Source organism: Rhinolophus sinicus, chromosome 3, assembly GCF_057876585.1.
Source record: "Rhinolophus sinicus isolate RSI-liver-muscle chromosome 3, RSI-T2T, whole genome shotgun sequence".
Taxonomy (NCBI): Eukaryota; Metazoa; Chordata; class Mammalia; order Chiroptera; family Rhinolophidae; genus Rhinolophus; species Rhinolophus sinicus.
Genome location: NC_142503.1, coordinates 63,222,337 through 63,244,009, shown reverse-complemented (window position 1 = coordinate 63,244,009; position 21,673 = coordinate 63,222,337). Strand labels below are relative to the sequence as shown.

At 36.9% G+C, this 21,673-nt stretch overlaps 1 protein-coding gene across 21 annotated transcripts in view; it reads left to right on the top strand.

Moving 5' to 3' along the window:
* MCTP1 (multiple C2 and transmembrane domain containing 1) overlaps positions 1 to 21,673 on the top strand; it is a 491,550-nt gene that overhangs the window by 110,188 nt on the left and 359,689 nt on the right. For 18 of the 21 annotated variants that reach the window (XM_074328730.2, XM_074328727.2, XM_074328722.2 and 15 more), the window contains one exon: positions 11,952 to 12,056. The exons of the other annotated variants lie outside the window; for them this stretch is intronic. In XM_074328730.2, coding sequence (XP_074184831.2) covers positions 11,952 to 12,056 — 105 coding nt within the window. The remainder of the gene's footprint in view (positions 1 to 11,951; positions 12,057 to 21,673) is intronic. 21 annotated transcript variants of the gene reach the window in all.

The following is a 21,673-nucleotide window of genomic DNA, read 5'->3' as shown; positions in this document are numbered from 1 at the left end:
ATTGTGTATATATACACCACATCTTCTTTAGCTGATCATCTATCGAAGGAAGCTTTGGTTGTTTCCATGTCTTGGCCATCTAAATAAAGCTGCAATGAACATTGGGGCACAAATATCTTTATGGATAAATGTTTTCAGATTTTTTGGGTAGATACCCAGGAGAGGGATTGCTGGGTCATATGGTAATTCTATTCGTAATTTTTTGAGGATCTTCCACACTGCCTTCCACAGAGGCTGCACCAGTCTGCATTCCCCCTAGCAGTGTATAAGGTTTCCTTTTTTTCCACAGTCTCTCCAACCCTTGTTATTATTTGTCTTGTTGATGATGGCCATTCTAACTTGGGTGAGGTGATATCTCATTGTGGTTTTTATTTGCATTTCTCTAGTGATGTAATGATATGAGAGACATAAAACTGAAAACAACAAAGGAACAAGACAAACAAACGAAGAAAGAAAAACTCATAGACACAGACAATAGTTTGGTGGTGACCAGAGGGTAGTGGGGGAGGGGAGTGATAGATGAGGATAAATGGATAACTGACTCTGTGTGGTAAAACCACAATATGATATATCGATGATGTAGTACAGAATTGTGCGCTTGAAACCTATGTAATTTTACTAATTGATTGTCACCCCAATCAATTTTAATTTTTTTAAAAAAGAAACAATTGTGTTCATTTCTTTTTTTCCTGTTTCTAATTGCCTAGAACACCTTACATATTGTGTGGCAAAGCTCCAGGGACAAGGACATGAATGATAGCTAGCATTTTGGAAAGCTGGACTAGAGTTCATGGAACAGATTACCAAAAAACACATTCGTCATTTTTATGGGGTGCATGATTACTCTTCTGAAAGCAAAACCCTATCTATCCTCTCTAGATGTGAGATACTTCGCTAAAATTCTAAGTTACAGCTGTATCTGGGTGGGAGTATGAGGGTGGGAGGAAGGCAGCAGGTCAGGCTGAAGTGAAAGCTGATTTGGCTCTTGATGAGGGAGTTGCGTTGAAGAGAAGCTGGGACAAGATGACAGCAAGGGTCCCCTTAAACATTAAATTTTACCATTTAAAAAATGTCCGTTCTTCTCTAGATCATCTTTTTTGTAAAGCAAAGCTTATAGATGTGAACGTTGATGACCATTCCTTTGTTCATTTATTTGTCAACCATTTATTAAGCCCTACCATGTGTCAGGTTATGTGCTAATTAATAAGACAAAGTTTAATGACCATTTTCCCTCTTAAGAACCTCTCAGTTTAGTGGAGAGTGGTGCTAATAGCACTTAATGTTGCTCATAAGAAGACAGCTTCTGTGGATCTGTAGTTATTTAGCTTTAGGCCTGTGTTCCTGGATGAGTAGCTACAAATAGCAATATTTGACCTAGAACCTAATCTTTTTGTGGGGGGTAGCAAGCAAGAATTCTTGTGTCAGGCTCAAAATATCTTCTTAATTAACTTTTTTATATTGTCATGGGATTGATTTTGAAACTCCTTTTTAAAATTCCGTTGACTAAAATAGTTCTGGAAAAAAGAGAAAAATGTAAAAAGAAGCTCTCTTATTCCCAGAGTGAGAGGCAAAGATACTGCAACAGGCAAATCTTGCTCTCACCTGTACTCATTTTCATTTGACATGCTGCAATTTTTAGATCTTTTCATTTCCTTAAGAAATTTGCATTTGCCAGAAAGAATACAATGCAAATATCTGTAAATTGCTAACCCTGTTCTTTCATGTTGCGTATATTCTCATAAAGCTTCCTAGATTACAAGGACATTAAGAATAATATGATTTAGTTCTGTTTTCTTTGTTTTGAATAGCACATGTTTCTGTTAGCATGCATGCATTAATTCTTCTGTTCTTGCCATTTATATTTTGGGTTTTGACATGAAAGTCTAACTCTTATGTTGGTTGTATTAAATCTTGGTTATATTTTTTAATTGATATTAAACGAATATGAGTATTGAAAGGAAGTATTTTAAAGGTCTTAAACAAGTTCTAAACTTTTTGAAAATTTAAACTAATATTAAGATAGCACTGTAAACAATTCTTTAAATATATATACGTATATGTATATGAGTAAGTTTATGAAGATGCTGACACATTCAACACATCAGAAAAGGATATAATTGAAAATAACTGATGATGGATTCTCCAGCTACATTATGAAATACTAGTTAAAGTACATTACATGATTTTGTATATGAAACATAATGTAGTGTATACTACTTTGTCCACATACACTACAGATACTGGTTACCAATTGGCTATCCAGTTAATGGGCAGGTTCTACATCTCACACTCTAGAGACAATGCCAGTCAAAAAAACAAAAAACGCCTTCAAACAACAACAACAAAACCCACCATCACCACTACCAACAACAACAATAAAAGCTAAGTGAAAAATAAGATAATGGTGCATTGTGCTAAGGACTCCAAAAGTTGATATGACAGGGAACAACTCGTGGGGTGAGGGCAACAGGAGGGACAGCTGCTAAGATTTGTCCGAGACGGTCTCTATGAGGAGGTGGCATTTGTTTTTTGAGCTGAGAGGGAAGAAGGCTGACCATTCCTTTTGTTACTAGCAGACCTTTTCCTAAATTTTTCTAAGGCCCTGTCAGACCCATGTACCAGGTCCACAGGATTTCTAATTAAATAGTTTGTTGTTGGTATAATATGGCATTTTAGAAAGGAAACTTGAACTGAAAGAACCTGTGAGTCCTTCTTTGTATTTGTAACTAATTTCATGTTCTGTTACTATGATTGTCTCTCTTCTAGAACGTTACAGGTGAGTATGGTGACAAGAACCTGGATGGGGACTGGGGAGCTGTGTTCTTGTTCAGCTCTGCTGCTGCTACTGTCTTCCTAACATATACATTCTCAGAACTTTGTTTTCTCGTCTAAAATGGGATACAACTGGCTCTCTACATTTCTATCCAGCTCCAAAACAATTATCCTTCTAATAGGATAGCCTAACAGGGAAGTCTGTGAATGCATCTTGGTATATAAAAGTGATAAATTCACTAGCAGACACTGCACAGCAGTTCTCCTGGGAGAATGAGAAAAGGGTATTAATTGAAATTATTGTGAAAGGTGACCAAAAAGTGGGGGAAAACATCATTGAAAAATAAATTTGAAGTAATTTGAAAATATTTAAACTTGCATGATTATCTAGAACTGGAATTTTAATGTTTTCTGTAGGACTTTCATTAAGTTTTGCATTCTCTACAATTCAATATTTGTGTATTAATTCAGTGAATATTTTTTAAGAGCATGTTGGATATAAATCATCAAGTTCAATTTTAGGGGAATCAACACATTGCCGACTTTAGGGGAAAAGTATTTCCTGGTAGCTGAGCATCATTCTTTCGTTTATTGTTTCTGTTTTATCCCACAAATTTGAAGCAGCTTACAATGATGCATATGCCAGTAGGAATGAATAAACAGTCAGGATGAAAGAAAATACAGATGGAATGGAAAGCAATGCTAGATCAGTGATCAGCAAGCAAAAGAATTCCACAAAGCTCTTAAGGTTGAGGTGAAATTTTGGTTCTGATCTTAGTAGCGGCCAAAGAAAAATAAGAAACTCCATGTCCATCAAAAGAAAAGTATGTCAACTCTTCAGGAGAGGCAACAACTTTCCTAGAGTGCACATCTTAAAGAAATTGCGTGGCACTTTTGTATGGGGGATACTGGTTGATGATGATGTTTGCTGAGCACTTTCTATGTGCTAGGCATGGTTCTTAGTTTTTTATAAGCTTTTTCTTACATAATCTTCGCAACAACTCTATGAGCTAGGAACTATCATGTTATTGATGGCAAAACTAAGGGTTAGAGAATCCAATCAACTTTGCAGGTCACAGTAACAGATGGAGGTGGGGCCTGAACAATTGCAGAGCCTTCCTCTTCATCAGTAGGTTCTAATTCCCCTGTGCAGTTCTCCCTGCCTTTTCTAGCAGAGAGCAAGATCATAAACAACAAGCCAGCAACAAAGACAACATTAGGTTTCATAATGCTGATGCTTATCACATCTCTCACGGTAAGCCTGACGGTGAAGGGATTCAGGGGAAGAATTTTTGCTACAAACGGAGAATGATTAAGTCATATACTTAGCTTAGTAATTGTTTTTGTTGATTGAGGGTTAAAATCTACTGTATCTTAATGATTTGATGGAATGTACTTCACGAATAATCTTTGCAAAATACGGTTTCTTTCAATGTGGTCTTGATGAAATTGATCAGGCAAGAGTCTGTAGTTACTGTTTCTTGATTTAAGGGCAGATTAATTGAGGCAGGAAAGCTTAATGGGTATTGTTCTGGGTGAAGATGTCTAGACCTTTGTTAATTCTCTTGTCCGCTTCTTCCTAACTGTGAGATTCTGGAGGAGGTACTCAGTATCTCTATGCCTCAGTTTCTTTATCCATAAAATAGGGATAATAATAGTATTTACCGTATAAGCTTATGTAAACATTAAAAAAGATAACGTATGTAAAATCTAGAGCTGGGCACATTGTAAGGTCTGCAAGCTAGTGTTGCTTTTTTCCCTCACTTCTTCTCGTGCTTGGCTTACTTCTCCCCAGATTTCCTTCCTTACCCACTTTCCCCTCCTTGATTTTCTTTCTCCCTAACTTCTTCCTCTCACCCTTCTTCCCTCTCATCAACTTCCCATTTTAATCTTCCCTCTGCTCTCCCCCCTCATCTCAATTCATCCTCTGATGTTCAGATGAGCACATAGCTTGAGCTGACACTGTGTCATGAGCCTGAGCTCTTCCAAGTGGACAGAGCCATCAACGCAGGAAAGCAACACAAGTGGGAACAAGCCCAACAAGAACTATTGGGGAGACAAAGAACCTACAGTGCTGTGAGTGTAGGACCTTCAGAAGTGAGTAAACAGTTAACTCTGCTTGGGGGCATTCATGCAGGAAGTGACATTTCTCTGGGTCTTCAGAAAGATAAAGAATGGGTGAAATTGAAAAGAAGGGGTAGGGATGACGAGGCATAGCACTCATGATTATCAAGATGTGTACATGTGAAAGAGTCAAGTGATTTAATATACTTGGAGGGTAGGAGGTTTACACGATGCAGGAAATGATGATAACAGTGGTTTAGGGACAGATTTTGAAACCTACTCCAATTACATTGAACTCTAATTGCAATCTTCTAAGTGGATGCTAGAGACTGACTCTTAATGTTTGTTTGTTATTTTCCAAAATAGAAAATGCTTAACAAACTGATTTGAAAAGTAAACCAGGAGATATTTTTCTTCTAGTTTATTGAACCAGAATATTATAATGTTTACTACACCTGATGATATTTCCTTTGACTTGGGAACTAGTTTATTTCATCGACCTTTTTGAATTCAGATTATAAATGATAAGTCATAATTATCCTTAATATCTTCAGTTTACCACCATAGTATATGTTTTTCTTTGTGATCTTTTGGTATTTTTGGTCCCTGACTCAAAAGTTGAGAATATTTATTGTTATTCACTATATTTTTTCATAGTTATAGAAACTGTCTCCATATTTGTTCTGCAAACATAAATTTTTCTTCAGTTTTATTTCTTGCACTGGCACTGGAACTATGCTTGAGCTAATGAAATATTGATTTTCACTTACCTCAGTGTCTAAGTTTGTCTGACCTTTTTTCTAATGTTAAACACAAAAGATATTTGGCCATTAGGCAAAAGTGAATCAAGATCATAGAAAAGCAATGTAACATATAGGTTATAATAAACTACAGTTGCTATCCGGAGATAGCATACTATTTAGTCAAAGACAATAACTGCAGCTGTATTTTGAAAACTGTGAAGAAAGAATTAATTGTAATTAATTGTAAATTAACTGTAATTAATTTATTATATTCTGTAGTAAATTGTTAGTGATAGCTTCCAATTAATCATATCTCTCTATATCAGTATCCTACTCTGACTTTGATCTTGACCATGTGATTTGCCTTGAACAATAGGATTAGCAAAGTGTCACAAGCAGAGCTTTGAAAAGCACGTGACCATTGGGGTTGTGTTTCGCTTGCTGCTTTTAGGACCCAGGTGCTGTGTGTCTTAAGCCCTGGCTAGCCTGCTGGAGACCTGTGGCTCAGCCAACACCTGACAGCAACATATACAAGTGAGGTCATCTTGGACCATCCAGTCCCAGCTGAAAATCTATCTGATTGCAGCTGCATGAGTAAGTCCAGCAAAGTAACTGTCTGGTGAAACTCAGCCCAAATTGCCAACACACTGAATTTTGAGGTACTAAGGTGATTGTAGTTTTAAACCACTAAATTAGAGAGGCTTGTTACACCATAATACTGATATGATACTCCTTTACATGTTATCTCACCTATAACGTATACGCATATATACATATATCAGAATTGAGGCTAGATTAAGTATTCAAATGCTTTAGTGGAATAATACTTAACTACTTAAGATATTGTGAAAAATAGAGTTTCAAAAAGTATAAACTTACTAAATAATTAAAGCACTTGACATTGGAAAATATCTTGTCTAATTAATATTTATTTATTATTTACAATCTCACCTATTTACAGAATATATTTGAAGCATTTATAGTGTTACATCATGCATACCCAAGGTAATAGGAAGCACACAGATTAATTGAAGAATGAAACTTTTTTTCTTCCATAGGGAAAATTTATGACATGGACCTTAATTACAGATAATAGATGTTTGACTATTATTGTGAAAAAGTTACAAAAATATTATTCTAATGATCCTTTCTTATATTATCTCTTGACAAATGCTCAACACATAGCATCAAATCTTAAATCAGCTCAAGACTTCCTTAGAGAGACCAGGTAATAGATGTGATGATTTCCGTATGAATCAAAGAGCTTGGTCAGACAAAAAATATTCATCTCTAGTCTTCCTAACACCTCACCTGGTTTCTGTCAGGCATTTGTCACTTGAAAAGTGTGTGCAGAAGGGAGGGATGTATTTATTGAGCACCTACTTGTACTAGACCCAGCAGGAAGCATTGGAAGGACTATGGTGAGTGAATCAGCCATGGCCCCTGCCCTTGTGTTCCTTAAATAATTGTGGAGACAGGCTTGAATCAAACAGTCACCCAATCTATAACCATCCAGGGGGGTCAAAGCTGCAAAGCTGAAATAGAAGAGACCTAACATACTTTCAAGAGACAGAAGGCTCCCCTGTGAGAGCTGGGATCTGCTGGGTGAGGCAGTGCCACCAGGTGAACGGAGGGATGGTTGGGGACAGCACAACTGGCAAGAGCCATTAACAAAGGTGTGAAACAGCAGGACCGCCAGAGCAGTCAGGGATCTGTAGGCAGGAGAGTGTGCCTGGTAAATAGAGAGTGAAAGAGTGTGGGGTGAGAGGAAGCTGTGGCCATCGTGCCTTCCTCACACTCATTTCCTGCACCCAGGGAAACTCCATCAAAACATTTTTCTGTTCTTTTATATGTCTTTCATATTTTCTCCATTGAGCATGTAATACTTCTGTATTGAAAAAAAAACACGTTGTTTGCAAAAGGTAGCCCCATGAAATAGCTTATAAAGATGTGTCACTTTTCTAATTTTTCATGCCTTTGTTTCTTGTACTTAATGTCCTACTCAGCTCAGTACTTAATTTAACATTTTAATTAAATCAGTTAGAGATAGAAGAACACACAGATATAATAGAACAAACACGTTGTGAAATGTGGTTATCCAAATGCTTCTTGACAAGCAAGAGTTATGTGTCCTGCCCAGAATGTTATATGCCGTCTCTACCAATATTAATAACATTGCAGGGTGTTACGCAGGCTCTCTTTTTCAATTCCGGTGATTGTGCAGTGAGATAATTTTTGTTGCTGTTAATTCTCTATTGAATCATCACAAATCTTTGCCTTTTCAGGTTGAATTTGACTTGGGGAAAGAACTAAAAATCATTTGAAACAAAGTTTGAAAAGGAAAATAGATGATTGCACTGAAAAAATGACAATTATATTGAAAAATAAAGCATAAGGTAACAAGATTAATTTCTTATGTGGCTCATAAACCAAAGATTAAGAAATGCTAAATAATTTTTGAGTGATGGCATAACTGGAATAAGGATAGAACCCCTGCCCATCACCCAGGGCGACTATTTCAAGAAACAACACATTATGTAATTATGAATCCTGGAATGCATGTTTAAAAAAATCACTTTACTTCATTTAATGAGACATATATTCATTCATTCCCTCAGTGAATATTTATTGAATGTCTACTATGGGACCAGCTTTATTCTAGGTGCTTAGAATATATCAATGAATAAAATAGGCAGAGATCCCTGCCTTAGGGGATTTTCATTTCAGTGTAGTATAGAGAGATAAAAAGTAAATTAAATTAAATAAGTAAATCATAAGTATGTTAGAAATGGTAACAACTATGACAAAGAAGAACAAGTGAAGCCTAGTAAGGGGTTTAGGAATGTACCCAGACCTATGTACCTAATGTTAAAAACCAAAAATGAGACCTAAATTGTAGTAAATAATGAGCTTTACTTAAAAATTTTCTCTTTATCATTACAAAGCCTGACCTTGTTTGCCCTGTTCCATTTCATGATCACAACCTTGGCCACTAATTAGTTTAATTCTGGGGTAATACTGTCAACTTTCAAATTTTATGATCCAGTAGGTAAGGCAAAAAAAAGTCCTTGGCATGGAAAGGTGGCCACATGAATAGAACCAGCTCTACTGAATCAAACCCAGTCCTTTAAACTATGTTTTCTGGAGCTCACTCTGGCTGTATTAATAATTCTGTCTATCACGTGGTCAGTCCTGCCCCTTCTCTCTTGCTCTTATTTGCTGTGTCTTAGATCTGAGACTTATGTGTGAGATCTAAAGAAAGGTGAGAAAAGCGGCATTTCCTTCCTTGTTTTTAGAGGCAACCCTTTGACAACATCAAGGCCTGGACAAGCAACTGTGTTTGTTCTCCCCAAAATGTACAAGAGCATTTCAGGAGGGCGAAGGGAAATAATGGACACCAAATTTGGCCCCCAGCAGTTGGCCAAGCTGGGTTGAGTATAGACACATGCCTGGAAGCCAGAGCCCATCGAATCCCCCATCTTCCAGCCCCTGCTTGGATGCTTTTAATCATGGTACTTCCTGCTATGCACGGCATCTGTTTTGTGGAAACTTAGAGGGAAGTCCTGCCTCCCTGGTACTTACACCATTGAACTTATACCACTGGTTCTGTTTGGAGGGAGAAATAGAAGCATTGAAGTCAGACAGACCTAGACTTTCATCTCTCTTCTGCCATTTAACCCTCGTCAAGATACTTACCGCTTCTAAGAACAACCCACCCCATCTGCAAAATAGGGATAATTATGCCTGCTTCTCAGAGTTGGTGTAGGGAGTACGGGAAATAATGAGCGTGAAGAGCTTATCCTAATGCCTGGCTCCTCACTTGGTGTCTGTTCCTTTCCTTCAGCTCCAGAGAACTAGTTGGTTTCCTCTTCTGTGATGCTGTGCCTCAGATATGTGAAGGCAGCGCTCACATTTGTTTCCTTACAACAAATGGAAGCATCAGTATGTTTTTATTAAATAAATACACAGAACAAGCAGAGCAGGCATGTATTCATCTGCTAGGGCTTCCAGAACAAAGTACCACAAAGTGGGAGGTTTAAATGACAGAAACTTATTTTTCTCATAATTCCAGAGGCTACGAGTCTCAGATCAAGGTGTTGGCAGGTTTAGTTTCTTCCAAGACCTCTCTCTTCTTGGCTTGTAGAAGGCTGCCTTCTCCCTGTATCTTCACATCATCTTCCCTCTGTACGTTTCTGTGTCCTAGTTGCCTCTTCCTATAAGGACACCAGTATATTGGATTAGGGTTCACCTAAAGACCTTATTTTAGCTTAATTACCTCTTTAGAGACTCTATCTCTAAATACAGTCTCATTTTAAGGTACACGTGGTTGGAACTTCAACATATGAGTGTTGGGGTGAGGGAAACACAATTCAGCTCATAAAAAGATGTCACAGGAAAACCCAGATGTATAAGGTAGTTGAGTTGAAGGTGACAAGCTGGACATGATCCATTTATTGCTTGTTCTTTGTTGATCAATGAATACATAAACAAACAAAACCATATGCATTCTTGTCTTTGTTTTTATTTTGCTTGTTCTTCCAATTTCTGAGCATTGGAAGAATAATTTTGATTGAAACAAAATGTAATCTAAAAACAAAACCAATGCATTTTTTAATTGGGTTATTTGTTTTTCTTGTTGAGTTGTATGAGTTCTTTATGTATTTTCGTTATTAGCCCCTTATCGGAGGTATTATTTCCAAATATCTTCTCATAGTCAGTAGGTTGTCTTTTTGTTTTGTTTATGGTTTCTTTTGCTGTACTATCTCAAGCTTTTTAGTTTGATATAGTCCCATTCACTTATTTTGCTTTTCTTCTCTTGCCTTTGGGATCAAATTCATATAATCCTCTCTGAGACCGAGGTCCATAAGTTTAGTACCTGTGTTTTCTTCTATGTATTTTTTGTTTGTTTGTTTCAGGTCTTATATTTCTATCTTTGATCCATTTTGAGTGAATTTTTGTGTGTGGAATGCACTCTAATTCTTGATTGCTAATTATTACTAAAGGATATTCAAAGAGAGATTTTATGGCTTAACTATAACCTGTTCTATGTGAAGTGATATCTTTGATGTACAGATGAAAGCACTTTTAAGTTCAAATAAATAAAGACATGCAGAAGGTGAAAGTCATCAAGTAATGTAAGAAGTAAAAGAAAAAATTGGGATAAATATCTTAGAAGTCTCTAAAATCTCTTTAGATTTTATTGAATAATTTGACTGAGTGGTGTAGTCATCACAAAATCCAGATAGCAGTCTTATGTATTTGTGGGAAATAATATAGTATGTAAATTCAACAAACATAGGAGTTACGCATTTGCTTTCTTATAAAGAGTAGGATAATACTCTACTTTCAGCATATATGTCATAAATGATAGTGTTGAAAGGAGCAAGGATTGCAAATACTGTAGGGTCATTTTAAAGGGAAAACATCAGAATGCAGTTTTGGAATCTTTCTGGGATTCAATCAAGCAAGTACTACATTTCAGAGCATATTGTCTGCAGACATCCAATCACTGGTGTAGTGAAATACATTCTCAAAATGGATATGGCTCTAATGTTAATTTGTTTCAAACAATTATCATCGTTGGGAAATTCTATATTCCACTATGAAAATTAATGTTTAATTAAATAAAATAGGTATGTGTATTGTATATTAGCTTCCTATGTTGTAAAGAAATAGTTTCTTACCTCAATATGTAACTTAAATAGTAATTTTTAAACAAATTGTATTAAAATGGAATTAATATGGACAGAATACAGAAGAAATATGTTATATGTTTTCTTCATGTAAAATACTGGAAGTGCTTTTGAAAGGCTGTTTTGGAATAATGCTTAGTGGACTTGCTACAAATTTATGACTGCAAATGTGAAATAGACACTCAACACTGCCAGGCAATCCTATTCTTCTTTCTAATAAAGTCACTTCCTCTTAGACGTATTTTCATTCTTTTTCTCAACCTCCAGAAATCTCTCCTAGTTGATCATTTCTCCAAATACTTACAGATAAAACAAAATAAATACACTTAGACAAGGTCTATTTTTGTCTTCCCACTACCAAAATATGCCAACCTATACCTTTGGCTGACCATCCTCTTATGATGGTGCATATATTGCTACTCCACCTAAAGCCACAGCTGCCATTTCAGCCCTGGATCCCATCCAATGCTCAGAGACTATTGCAATGATCTCTTTTCCCTCCTGTTCCTGGATTTATTTATTTTTCCTTTTTAGTGGGTCATTCCCATTTGACATATAAGCATGTATATTAGTACCACTTATTTATAAATAAAGGAGCAAAATTCCTGTTTTCAATTTGTGTCATCCTTTAGCTACTCCTCCATTTCCTTCTCACCTAAAGTGTTTCTTCTTGTTTTAGGCTTTTCTGCACCTCATACCGTCTCAATCCAGTACAATAGATTTTTATTCTTACTACTCCACTGAAATGGCTCCTATGAAGGTCAACGTTTTTCCAAAGCTAAAGGTAATAATAATAATAGTAACAACAATAATAATAGCACCTTTATAATGCTTACCATGTATCAGGCACTATTATAAGTGCTGAATTTATATTAACACATTTATTCCTACAACCACCTATATAAAGTAGGTACCATTATAACATACATTTTATAAATGAGGACACTGGAAGCTTCAATAACGTCACAACGTTCTCACTGTGGGTAAGTGGTAGAGCCGGGATTTGAACCTGAAGCAGTGTGGTTCAGGATTTCTCCTCTGAACCACTGCCCTCTTCTTTATCAATACCGTACTTCCTGTCTCAGCAGGCACTTAACATGACTGAGAGCATCCGACATGAACCACTTCATCTTTAGGATTCTCTGAACCATACACAGTTTTAAATTATATTTTAGTCAAGAATTAGTTGTAACTTCTTGCTTTTGGGCTATTCTTTCTGAGTCTCATTTGCTGGCTCCTCCTCCTCTAGCAGCCCTTCGGAGGTTGTAGTTCTCCAGAGCTCTGCCCTCAGCCCTCTTTTTTACTCTCACCCTGGGCTCAGAGCTTAAGACACCATCTCTCCACTGCTGACTCTCAAATGCTCATTTCTAGGCTCGTCTTCTTCCATGAGCTCCAGACTCACTTAGTCAATGGCCTACCTGACTTCTTTGATTTCTGAGAGGCATCTCAAACTTAACATTGGCCAAGATAAAACTACTGATTCCTCCCTCCACCCACCCCTGCAAAAATCCCCTTCCTACAAATCTTTCAAGTCTCAGTTAATGACAGAAAGGTCATGGAAAAATGCCTAACTATATCTGGTTAAAATTGAACAGATTCTCTTTGGAGTATTTTGGATTCCTACAGTCAATTTTTGGATAGGTGCTCAAAGCCTATGGGAGTGTTCTGGTAAGAGAGTTAGTGCACATAACTCAGGAGCTGGTTTGCTGTTGCACATGGTCCAGCCGTCTACATGCTGCAGATCCTGTGAAACTATGTCCTTAGCCATAGCATCACAGCAAAGTTAGAGGGGACTGGGAATCAAAAGCTGAGAGTAGCTTTTGAGGTGGTAAGAATGTTTTAGCATCACTTTGAGTCCTTTGTTTAATCCATACATTTTGAATCAGATTTTCCCATTTTATAAAGTGACTTCTATTTTATAAAGACAGTCTGACAGGCAGAAAGTATGTGCTTTCCCACACAAATCTGTCAGTTCACTCTCTTTATGCACCACCCCCACCTATGGTTCAAATTTGAAAACTTTCTGAAGCAGAGAATGCTAGTCAGGTGGAGGCAGTTTGACAAAAACATTAAAGTGAAAATTCGCCTTAAACCTACATTTATCTGGAATCCTAAACTGCGTGTAGGTAACTGCTGGATAAAGAGCTCTGAGGCCCCAGGTTGGGTACACAAACAGGATAGTACTCTTAAATTTGTGTATATGATCCTTAAATCCTTTTCTCCTTCATGTATTTGCCATGGAAGAATGCCTCAGAAAACCCTTATTTGTACATTGCTGCATGGCTTTGTTCCAAAAGATCAGACCTTGTTATAATCCAAATTCTTTCTTGGAAACCAAAAGTATAATCTTGCTCTGATTGGCAAATTCTGCCTCTCCTGAAGAAGCCCAGTGATGTTGTCAATGAAAAGAAGTGACAAACATTTCACATGCAAAGAGGTGTTTTTCTTGCAAACCTCAGGATGGATGTCATTTCTTAAAGGAAAAGTATTTTCTCTTCTGAAATACACTTAATGGATCTTCAGGGATATCTAAACTTTGGGAAAAACCTGCAATGAGACTAAGCTCATAAATCTTGTTTATAGTTGTTCTTTTCTAAACCAGTGGATTAGAAAAATCAAACTTTTACATATTCTATTTCCCCAATTTTTTAAAGAAGAGAGGCTAGTTTAGCTCTATTTTTTAATTTGTATAGTTAATACATGCACATGGTACTTCGCTCAAAAGGTACTAAATGACACAGTGAAAATTCTCTTTCCTATACTGCATTTTATTACCTAGTTCTTTCAACTTCTAGGCATGTACAATACTGTACTCTAAACTCTTAAAGTAGCACTAACATAAATCACTAAAACTCTGAATATACTTTATGCTTTTAGAAGCACATATACTGTGATTATATAACTAATAATATTGATTGAGGATAATAATAGACATTAAAAGAAAAATTTTAGCTCTTAATAAGTATTTCTTTCATTTTCTTATGTTTCCATAATGTTTATTGTATCTTATATGTTCTCTGCTAAGTATCTCATTTCATTGATTCTAAGATAAACTTTTTATTTCACATTTTAACATTTCAGAAATTAAAATGTTTCTTATAATTTTTGGCATCTTACAATTATTTGGCAGTTTTTATTTCTTAATGGCACACTAAATAAATAACTGTGTATCTTAGATTAGATGGAATATATTTTGACTTATTCTTTCTTGAAAAAATGATACAATAAGTGAGGAGGGGATTGCTAGGTCTTTTTTTAGACCTCCAAATAAAAATTAAAATCATTTTAAAGTTACTCCTAATCATGAGTTACTTTTAGACTTTGGGCTATGGTATGATGTATATAACTATCATTTTTTAAATTAAATATACCATGTTTCCCCCAAAATAAGACCTAGCCGGACAATCAGCTCTAATGCGTCTTTTGGAGCAAAAATTAATATAAGACCCAAGGTGCAGAAATGGTATCGTCACCTGTATTGACATATGGACAGGAGATTTTTTTCCCCATGAGACATTATAGATGGGAATCCAGTTAATAGTGTTCTACAGTGTTATTTTAAATCATTTGTTTTTAAAATGTTTGGCCTGGCAGGTACTGAGGTACAAGAAAGACCAATAAATCAGATATGATGCTTCCTCAGAGCTTTGGTGTATTAATATAAATAAGCAGTGTGCAAATAGCTAGAAAAACAAGTTAAAGAGGTAACAGTGCCATACAAGGTACAGCAATGAAGAGAAAGACATGACATGCATCAGAGAAAGATAAGGAAAACTTCATGAAGAAAGTATTCCTATAAAACTGATTAAAAATTAACAGGAAGTTAATGAGTTATTTGGTCTCGATTATTGGAAAAACCATTTCGTTGACGTTTCAGGTTCAAATTAGTTGAAATAGACCCCTTTCCAAGATAATAATGGTATTTTCTGTATGTATAGTTTTAAGTAAGAAGTTCTGTCTCTACAAAAATGCTTTCTCATCTTGTTATTTGACGAGTATGACAAGTTAACAGAAGTGAAATTGCTCAAGGGTTTGAGAGTGTCAGGTATGTGAGCAGCACCTGAGATTAACCAACTATAAACTAAGCTGAAAATAGATTTTTGGTGTGGTGTGAAGTGCAGGATCTCAGACTTGGTCATCCCATGTGCCACGGCTGTGGTAGAAAGTTTGTGGGACTCGGTACTTCCCATTTATTTCAAACCTTTGTTCTTCACTTGCCAGTGAATGGAATGCACCTTATGGTCACAGTTCCCAGTTTCGTCCAGAATCAGCAACCAGCTCCTCTATTCTTCTCCTTGTTTTCTTTTAAGAAGGCATCACAATCCTAGCTACTGTAAAAACAGGTGCAAAATAGACAATAAACATTTCCATTGGCATTTAAGTGACCATTTGAACAAAGATTTATTGACCATAGGAGATTTATACCTTGCGTATTTTTTTTAATTAAAAAGGACAGACAACTTTAATTTTAGTCAGAACCTTCAACATCTGAACATGTTTTAGGACCTTATTTTTGGCAGATTGTAAAGTGTCTTCAAAAGAATCTTCCATATTATACCATGAATGGATGTCTTGTTTTTCCCCTTAAAAAAATAATATGTGCTCTCACATAGAGCCTACTACTGGGGAAGAGGTGTTGTTTCTCTGAGATCTTAAGATAAGGAGTCCCAAGGACATATCCTTGGATTTCAGAAACTTAAAGAGACATAATTGACAGCAGAAATCTGAAGTCGGGTGCTATTGCAGTAAATCTTATCACCCACCATAGGATAGAATAAAAAGTCCTTTTAAACGCTCAGCTTGATCATAAGAACGTCTAACTTTTGGCTGAACGTAGTTCAGCTTAGCCAAGTGTGATCTTGCGAGCAAGCCAGACGGAGAAATTTAGTAATAAAATTGATGTGTTCCATGCTACATTTATTGTCATCTGCTACCATCTGGATGTCTGGATGTCTGCTTTACCCATGCATGTGTTTAGGGTTCTGCTAGTGGCTATTAAAAACAAACAAACAAACAAACAAAAACACCTCAAAAGTGTCAATAGAAATTTATTTCTCACTCACAGAACATCTAGTGTGTGTGTTTCTGAGCTTTCCTGGAATCCAGGTTTTCCATTTGGACTGTGATATTCGCTCGGGGTCTCGGAGTCCTCTGTGTACAGGCAGAAAGAGAAAGATAAAGGATAGAGAAGACACAGCCTTCTTTCATTCACTTTGGCTAGTAACAGACACACACATCTCTTATACTTACATTCCACCTTTAAGATATGGCCCCATCTAGATGTAAAGGTTGCTGGAAAATGTAACTGGCTGGGCAACTGCTTTTCAGAAAAACACAAAGAAAGAGTGGGTAAGTTTGCTGGATTCACAGGATCTGTAATATGGCAGAGGTTCCACAAATTTTCTGAGAGCGTAAGCTGCCTGCGCAGTGAAAGTTGATCACCCTAGGTTAGAGAAAATGGTGTGAAAATCCCAGTGGGAATTTGTTTTTGCACAACTGTGTTAATTTGGGGGAAATGTTTCATGCCCACTAGCTGAGTGTTGGTAAGAATTCCTTGAGAGAGACAACTTAGGGTATCACAGTAACAGACACTCAACCAGTCTACCACACACAAGTTAACGATTTACAGTACTTGTTATAGCAGAGTCTGTGAATGGTTTCTCTTGCGTGATTCTGTGAATCCAGTAAAGCTAACTACTATGTTTTTTATCTTTTGTTTTAATTTTGCATATTCTCCTTCTAAAAGGAAATGGGAATTTATGCAAAAGTACTTCTGACTTGTTTTTCTTGTCTGCAAACATTTGAGCTGATGAAGTATTGATATAAGGAAAGTCTTCTGACAAAGGTATTAACATACAGCAGAATGTAATGACTAAGAACTGTTGGACTGAGAGACGCAAGGTAGGTATGTAAGAAATAGCTCCCTCGTTAGTCAGTAAATTTGTCTTCTGATCTTATTTTCTGCCTATGTGTGTGACCCTAGGCAAGTTTTCACCATCCTCAACTGGTGTAAAGTTAGACTTGAATACTATCTGACTCTTTCTGTACTATTTTTTCCCCCCAATCTTAGTTTAAAGACTCTGGAATTGATAGGGAATGAAGTCATATTCTAAGTTCATTATGTAAGGCATAGCCTGAAGGGTTAAGAGTAAAGAGAATATGGTTGGCATATCAGTCACTTTGCTTGGTGAGCAAAAAAGTCCCCATCTTCTGAGAATTTGTATTCAGAGAAAAAGATATTTAAAGTAAAAGTGAATCTGATAGTGAACTTATTATCATCTGCCAGTTGTTGTTGTTGTTTTTTTGGGGGGGGGCTTCTGGAATTTTATTGGGCCTCTTAGCATTGTAAATTGACTCTAACTTGTTATTTTTCCACTGATACTCTACTCTTCCTTGCTTTTGCTTAAAGAGTGCATCCTCCTATATTGGGAAGTAGGTGGGTTTTTGTTTTTTGTTTTTGGTGTTAGGAGAAACCTAAGTGGTCAAGACTGAATGTGTTGAATGTATACCCCTGAATTCAGGATGATCTATGGGAGCAGCTGAGACTCCTGAAGGTAAAATGTCATTGATCTCAGAGTGTATGTTGATTAGTTCAGACTTTGGTAAATTTGTAAATATACTAAAATTGTCCGTATCAGGTAACGCTCATATGTTTGGCACCGACTGGTTTTACAATGAAAGCAATTTTACTTCTGTTGAATACCACTTTTCTTTTGTAATTCTTTTGAATGTCATGTTAAGTATTTTAATTTTTACAATGTAGCATCTATCACATAGTAGATACTGAACAATAGGTAGCTACTTATTGTTTCTACCTATTAATATTTTTTCTGGATTTTCAATTTTCAAGGTTGTATTGATTCTTTTGGATCTTTCCAGCCCTTGCTAAGATCCCTTTACAAATATTCATTAGCATCCACTGTGTGTGAAGGACCTTATTATAGGTATTTGTGCATATTATGACTCATAAGAAAAAGCATCAGATGGTGCAAAAAGGAAAGGTGTCTGGATATGGGTGATTTACCAGTTGTTAGCAAGGCCAGCTTTCCTTAATGATAGATGGCATCCCTGGTATGAAGTTGATTTGATGCAAAGGCTGCTGCAATGCCTTATCTAGTCTACAAACTTTACAAGCTGCATAGGTCTTTGAGATTCCAATGTAATATTCCATCCCCTTTGCTTTGTCCTTTTAAAATCTATTACTGGCTTGTGTTTGAGCCATAACACATTAAACTTGCTGGTATTCATTAACAGCTTGCTGTGAATTATTTTGTGAGGTTGTTCTGCGCCAGTTAGTAAGGTGTGTCAACGCCTGGGACCTAGCTGGAGGGAGCTGCCTTGACTTTTAGCAAAGGTTCTGGGTTTCCACCTGGTCCTCCTCGTGGGTCCAGCATCAGGCTGCCGTCTCCCATAACTGTACCTAGAACAAAGAGCACTTGAAGAGAGAGTGAAAAAACTCCCTTTCCTTTAAGGCAGCTCAGTAAGGCTCAGTCTTGAAAGAAATTGTTACGAGGAGACTAGAGAAAAGAAAACAAACCCCAATGTATAGAAATAAAGAGGAATGCAGGGCACAGATGTCTTCCCTTTCTTAACTATAGTGCACACTTAAGTTGATTTGCCTAATTCCTTTACCTTGACTTAACCATGTTATTGGAACCCCCAAATCCCCTTTTGGTACAGACATTCATATTGCCTCTGAATGATGAGACTAAATAGACTGACAGTTGACTGAAGTTTACCTAGCCTTATCCCACCTGAAGAAATTGGTTTTTCAGGCTATTTGTGAATGGTCAATCCTTGGGCAAAAAGAGAAAAATACCATTAGTATTTGGAGAACTTTCCAGATTAATGGCATTGAGGGACACATGGCACCTGAAGAATGTTGTAACAAACCTGAGAGCTCAGAAAAGTTAGGGCTAAAGTCAAACTTCACTTCCTTACTTAGGGTTTGCTGTACCTGACCGTCTTTGTATTCCTACCAGATTTATTTCTCTTTTTTTCATTTTGATCAGATTTCATTGTAAATTTATTCATTTTTTAATTTAATTTTACTTTTTAAATTAAATTTATTAGGGTGACAATGGTTAGTGAAATTACTTATGTTTCAAGTATACAATTCTGTCATACATCATCTATGTATCATATTGTGTGCTCACTACCCAGAGTCAGTTCTCCTTCTATTACCATATATATTTTCTGTAAAAGTTATATGCTAATTCTTATTTTTTATTATGACCTACTTAAAAAACTTCTGTAATAAAGTGATACTGTTCATTTATAAACAGTGAATAATGCTAATATAAGATCTTTGGAAAAGGTCTCTTTTTGACTCAGCTTGAAGTCTCATCTATTATAGTTTTATGAAGGGTGTTGCTATATTCTTAGGAGGAAATGCTACTCTTCCTTCATTAAAAGCACACGCTTTGAAGTATCTCAATACCATGTCCTCCAGAATACCTGAGTCATAGTCTGAACTAAGTAAACATCAGTTTGGAAAGGTAATCCCTTTCCTCATGCATTTTTGGATTGAAAATGAGTACTGATGAATTATATCAAAGTAAATTATTTAAAATACAAAACTCTCTAATGAATTCCTAAATGATTGTGTTCTCATGCTTCATGCTCTCTCTGGGTTTATTCATTTTATCTCCATTATAATTAACACTCAACTATATTTAGTATGAGTTTATTTTTCTACAGTGTTATTTTTGGTACAGTCAGCGTTGAATAAAATATTTACTATTGTGTTTTAGAATACTGTTTTTGGATGATAAATGTTCTGCTTCTCAGAATAGCTCTTCAATGAATATTTTATTCATTTATTATTAGTCTGTAAAAATACACTGCCAGTTTTATGCTTTTAAAAGCACGCTTACCAATTGGGTGTTATTCCCTTTCCTTGCCCTTCAAAATGACTGTTCTGGTCCAGTGAGACAGAGTCCGAATAGACATCCAGAATCTGTGCTTTTCAAACAGCATGTGGCTTTCAAAACAGCACGTGTCCTACTAACCTGCAGGGAACCTCTAAATCTTAGGTTTACTGCCAAGCACAGAATTCCCATGAGGTCAGCAGCTGTGTGTCACTCACACATATAGTCCTAGCACCTAGCACAGGGCCTGGCCCTCAGCAAGTACTTGATCAATGTTTGTTGAATTGAAGTGAATAGAAATACAGGCAAGTTAGTCAGGACTCATTATTTTTAAGCAAAAGAAAAGCCAGCTCATAACAGCCTGAAATAAACAGGAATTTATTAGCTCAGATATCTGAGATATCCAGGGATGCAAGTGGCTTCAGACTTGACTGGATCCAAGGGCCTCCCTGGTGTGATCAGAGCACCGTGCTTCTCCCATTCTCTCTCTGCCCACTCCACTATTCTCTGTATTGGCAGGCTCCCTGCAAGTGGAGGCAAAGGAGACCTCCCACAGCTCCAGACTTATGTTGCTTAGACAGCCAGCTCAGAGGAGAAGTGTCTCTGCTGCAGCACAAGTTCTGGTGTGACCCTCTGAATCCAGTGGCCTGCCTTAGGTGGCCTCACCATCCCTGAACCCGTCACCTGCACAGGGGAATAGTGTATTCTGGCCAGACCTGGGTCAGGGATAGTCCACTTGTGGTCAGTTCTCCTGAAATTGTATGTTCTACAAATGAGGTGTGGTGGTTCCCCAGAAAGATGCCTGGAGGTGGTCACCACCCCAGGGAAATGCTACATATCAAAGAGTGGTATAGCCGCTGGCAACAAATAACAAATGCAAAATAGACTGTAAGTTTGAAAATAGATTAACTTCCTTCCAGTGGGCTACATGCGTCTGGTAGACTTGGTGTTTTTAGGGACTCAGTAATAGATTTAAGCCTCCACTTGGAGTTACTGGGCCTTTAAACCTACAAGATGTGGTGGGGAAAATGTATTCTCCCTCCTCAGTGTGGAGAATATTAAAAGCTTAATCATCATATTTGTCCTGGATGTTATGCACATTGCAGACAGAATTATTTTTCTCTTCCAGATAAATCATGCTGGAGCAGATGCCTCCTAGGACAAGTTCTATTCAGACTGACATTTGTTCCTGCAATTCCTGATGATAGCTCTCATAACAGACAATTCCTGACTTTCCTCTGAGCAGTGTTCCCAGGGCTACACCCTGGTGGCAGCAGCTCCTTGCCTTTCCATTCTTCTCATAAGGGTCCCTGGAATGTAGGGGTGACTTGGCAAAAGTCCCTAGCGTTCTTTTAAAATGTCCTTTGGGTTAGAAGTGCTCACATGCAAACTGATTCCTATGAAATGTTTTGTGGGTCTGAGAGTTCCCCCAAGATATGACAGACAAATGAGGCCCTAATAATGACCCCAAATTCCATGAGAAAGCCCATTTCTGAGTTATCACTGGAATCTACTTATGAAGTGGTTATCT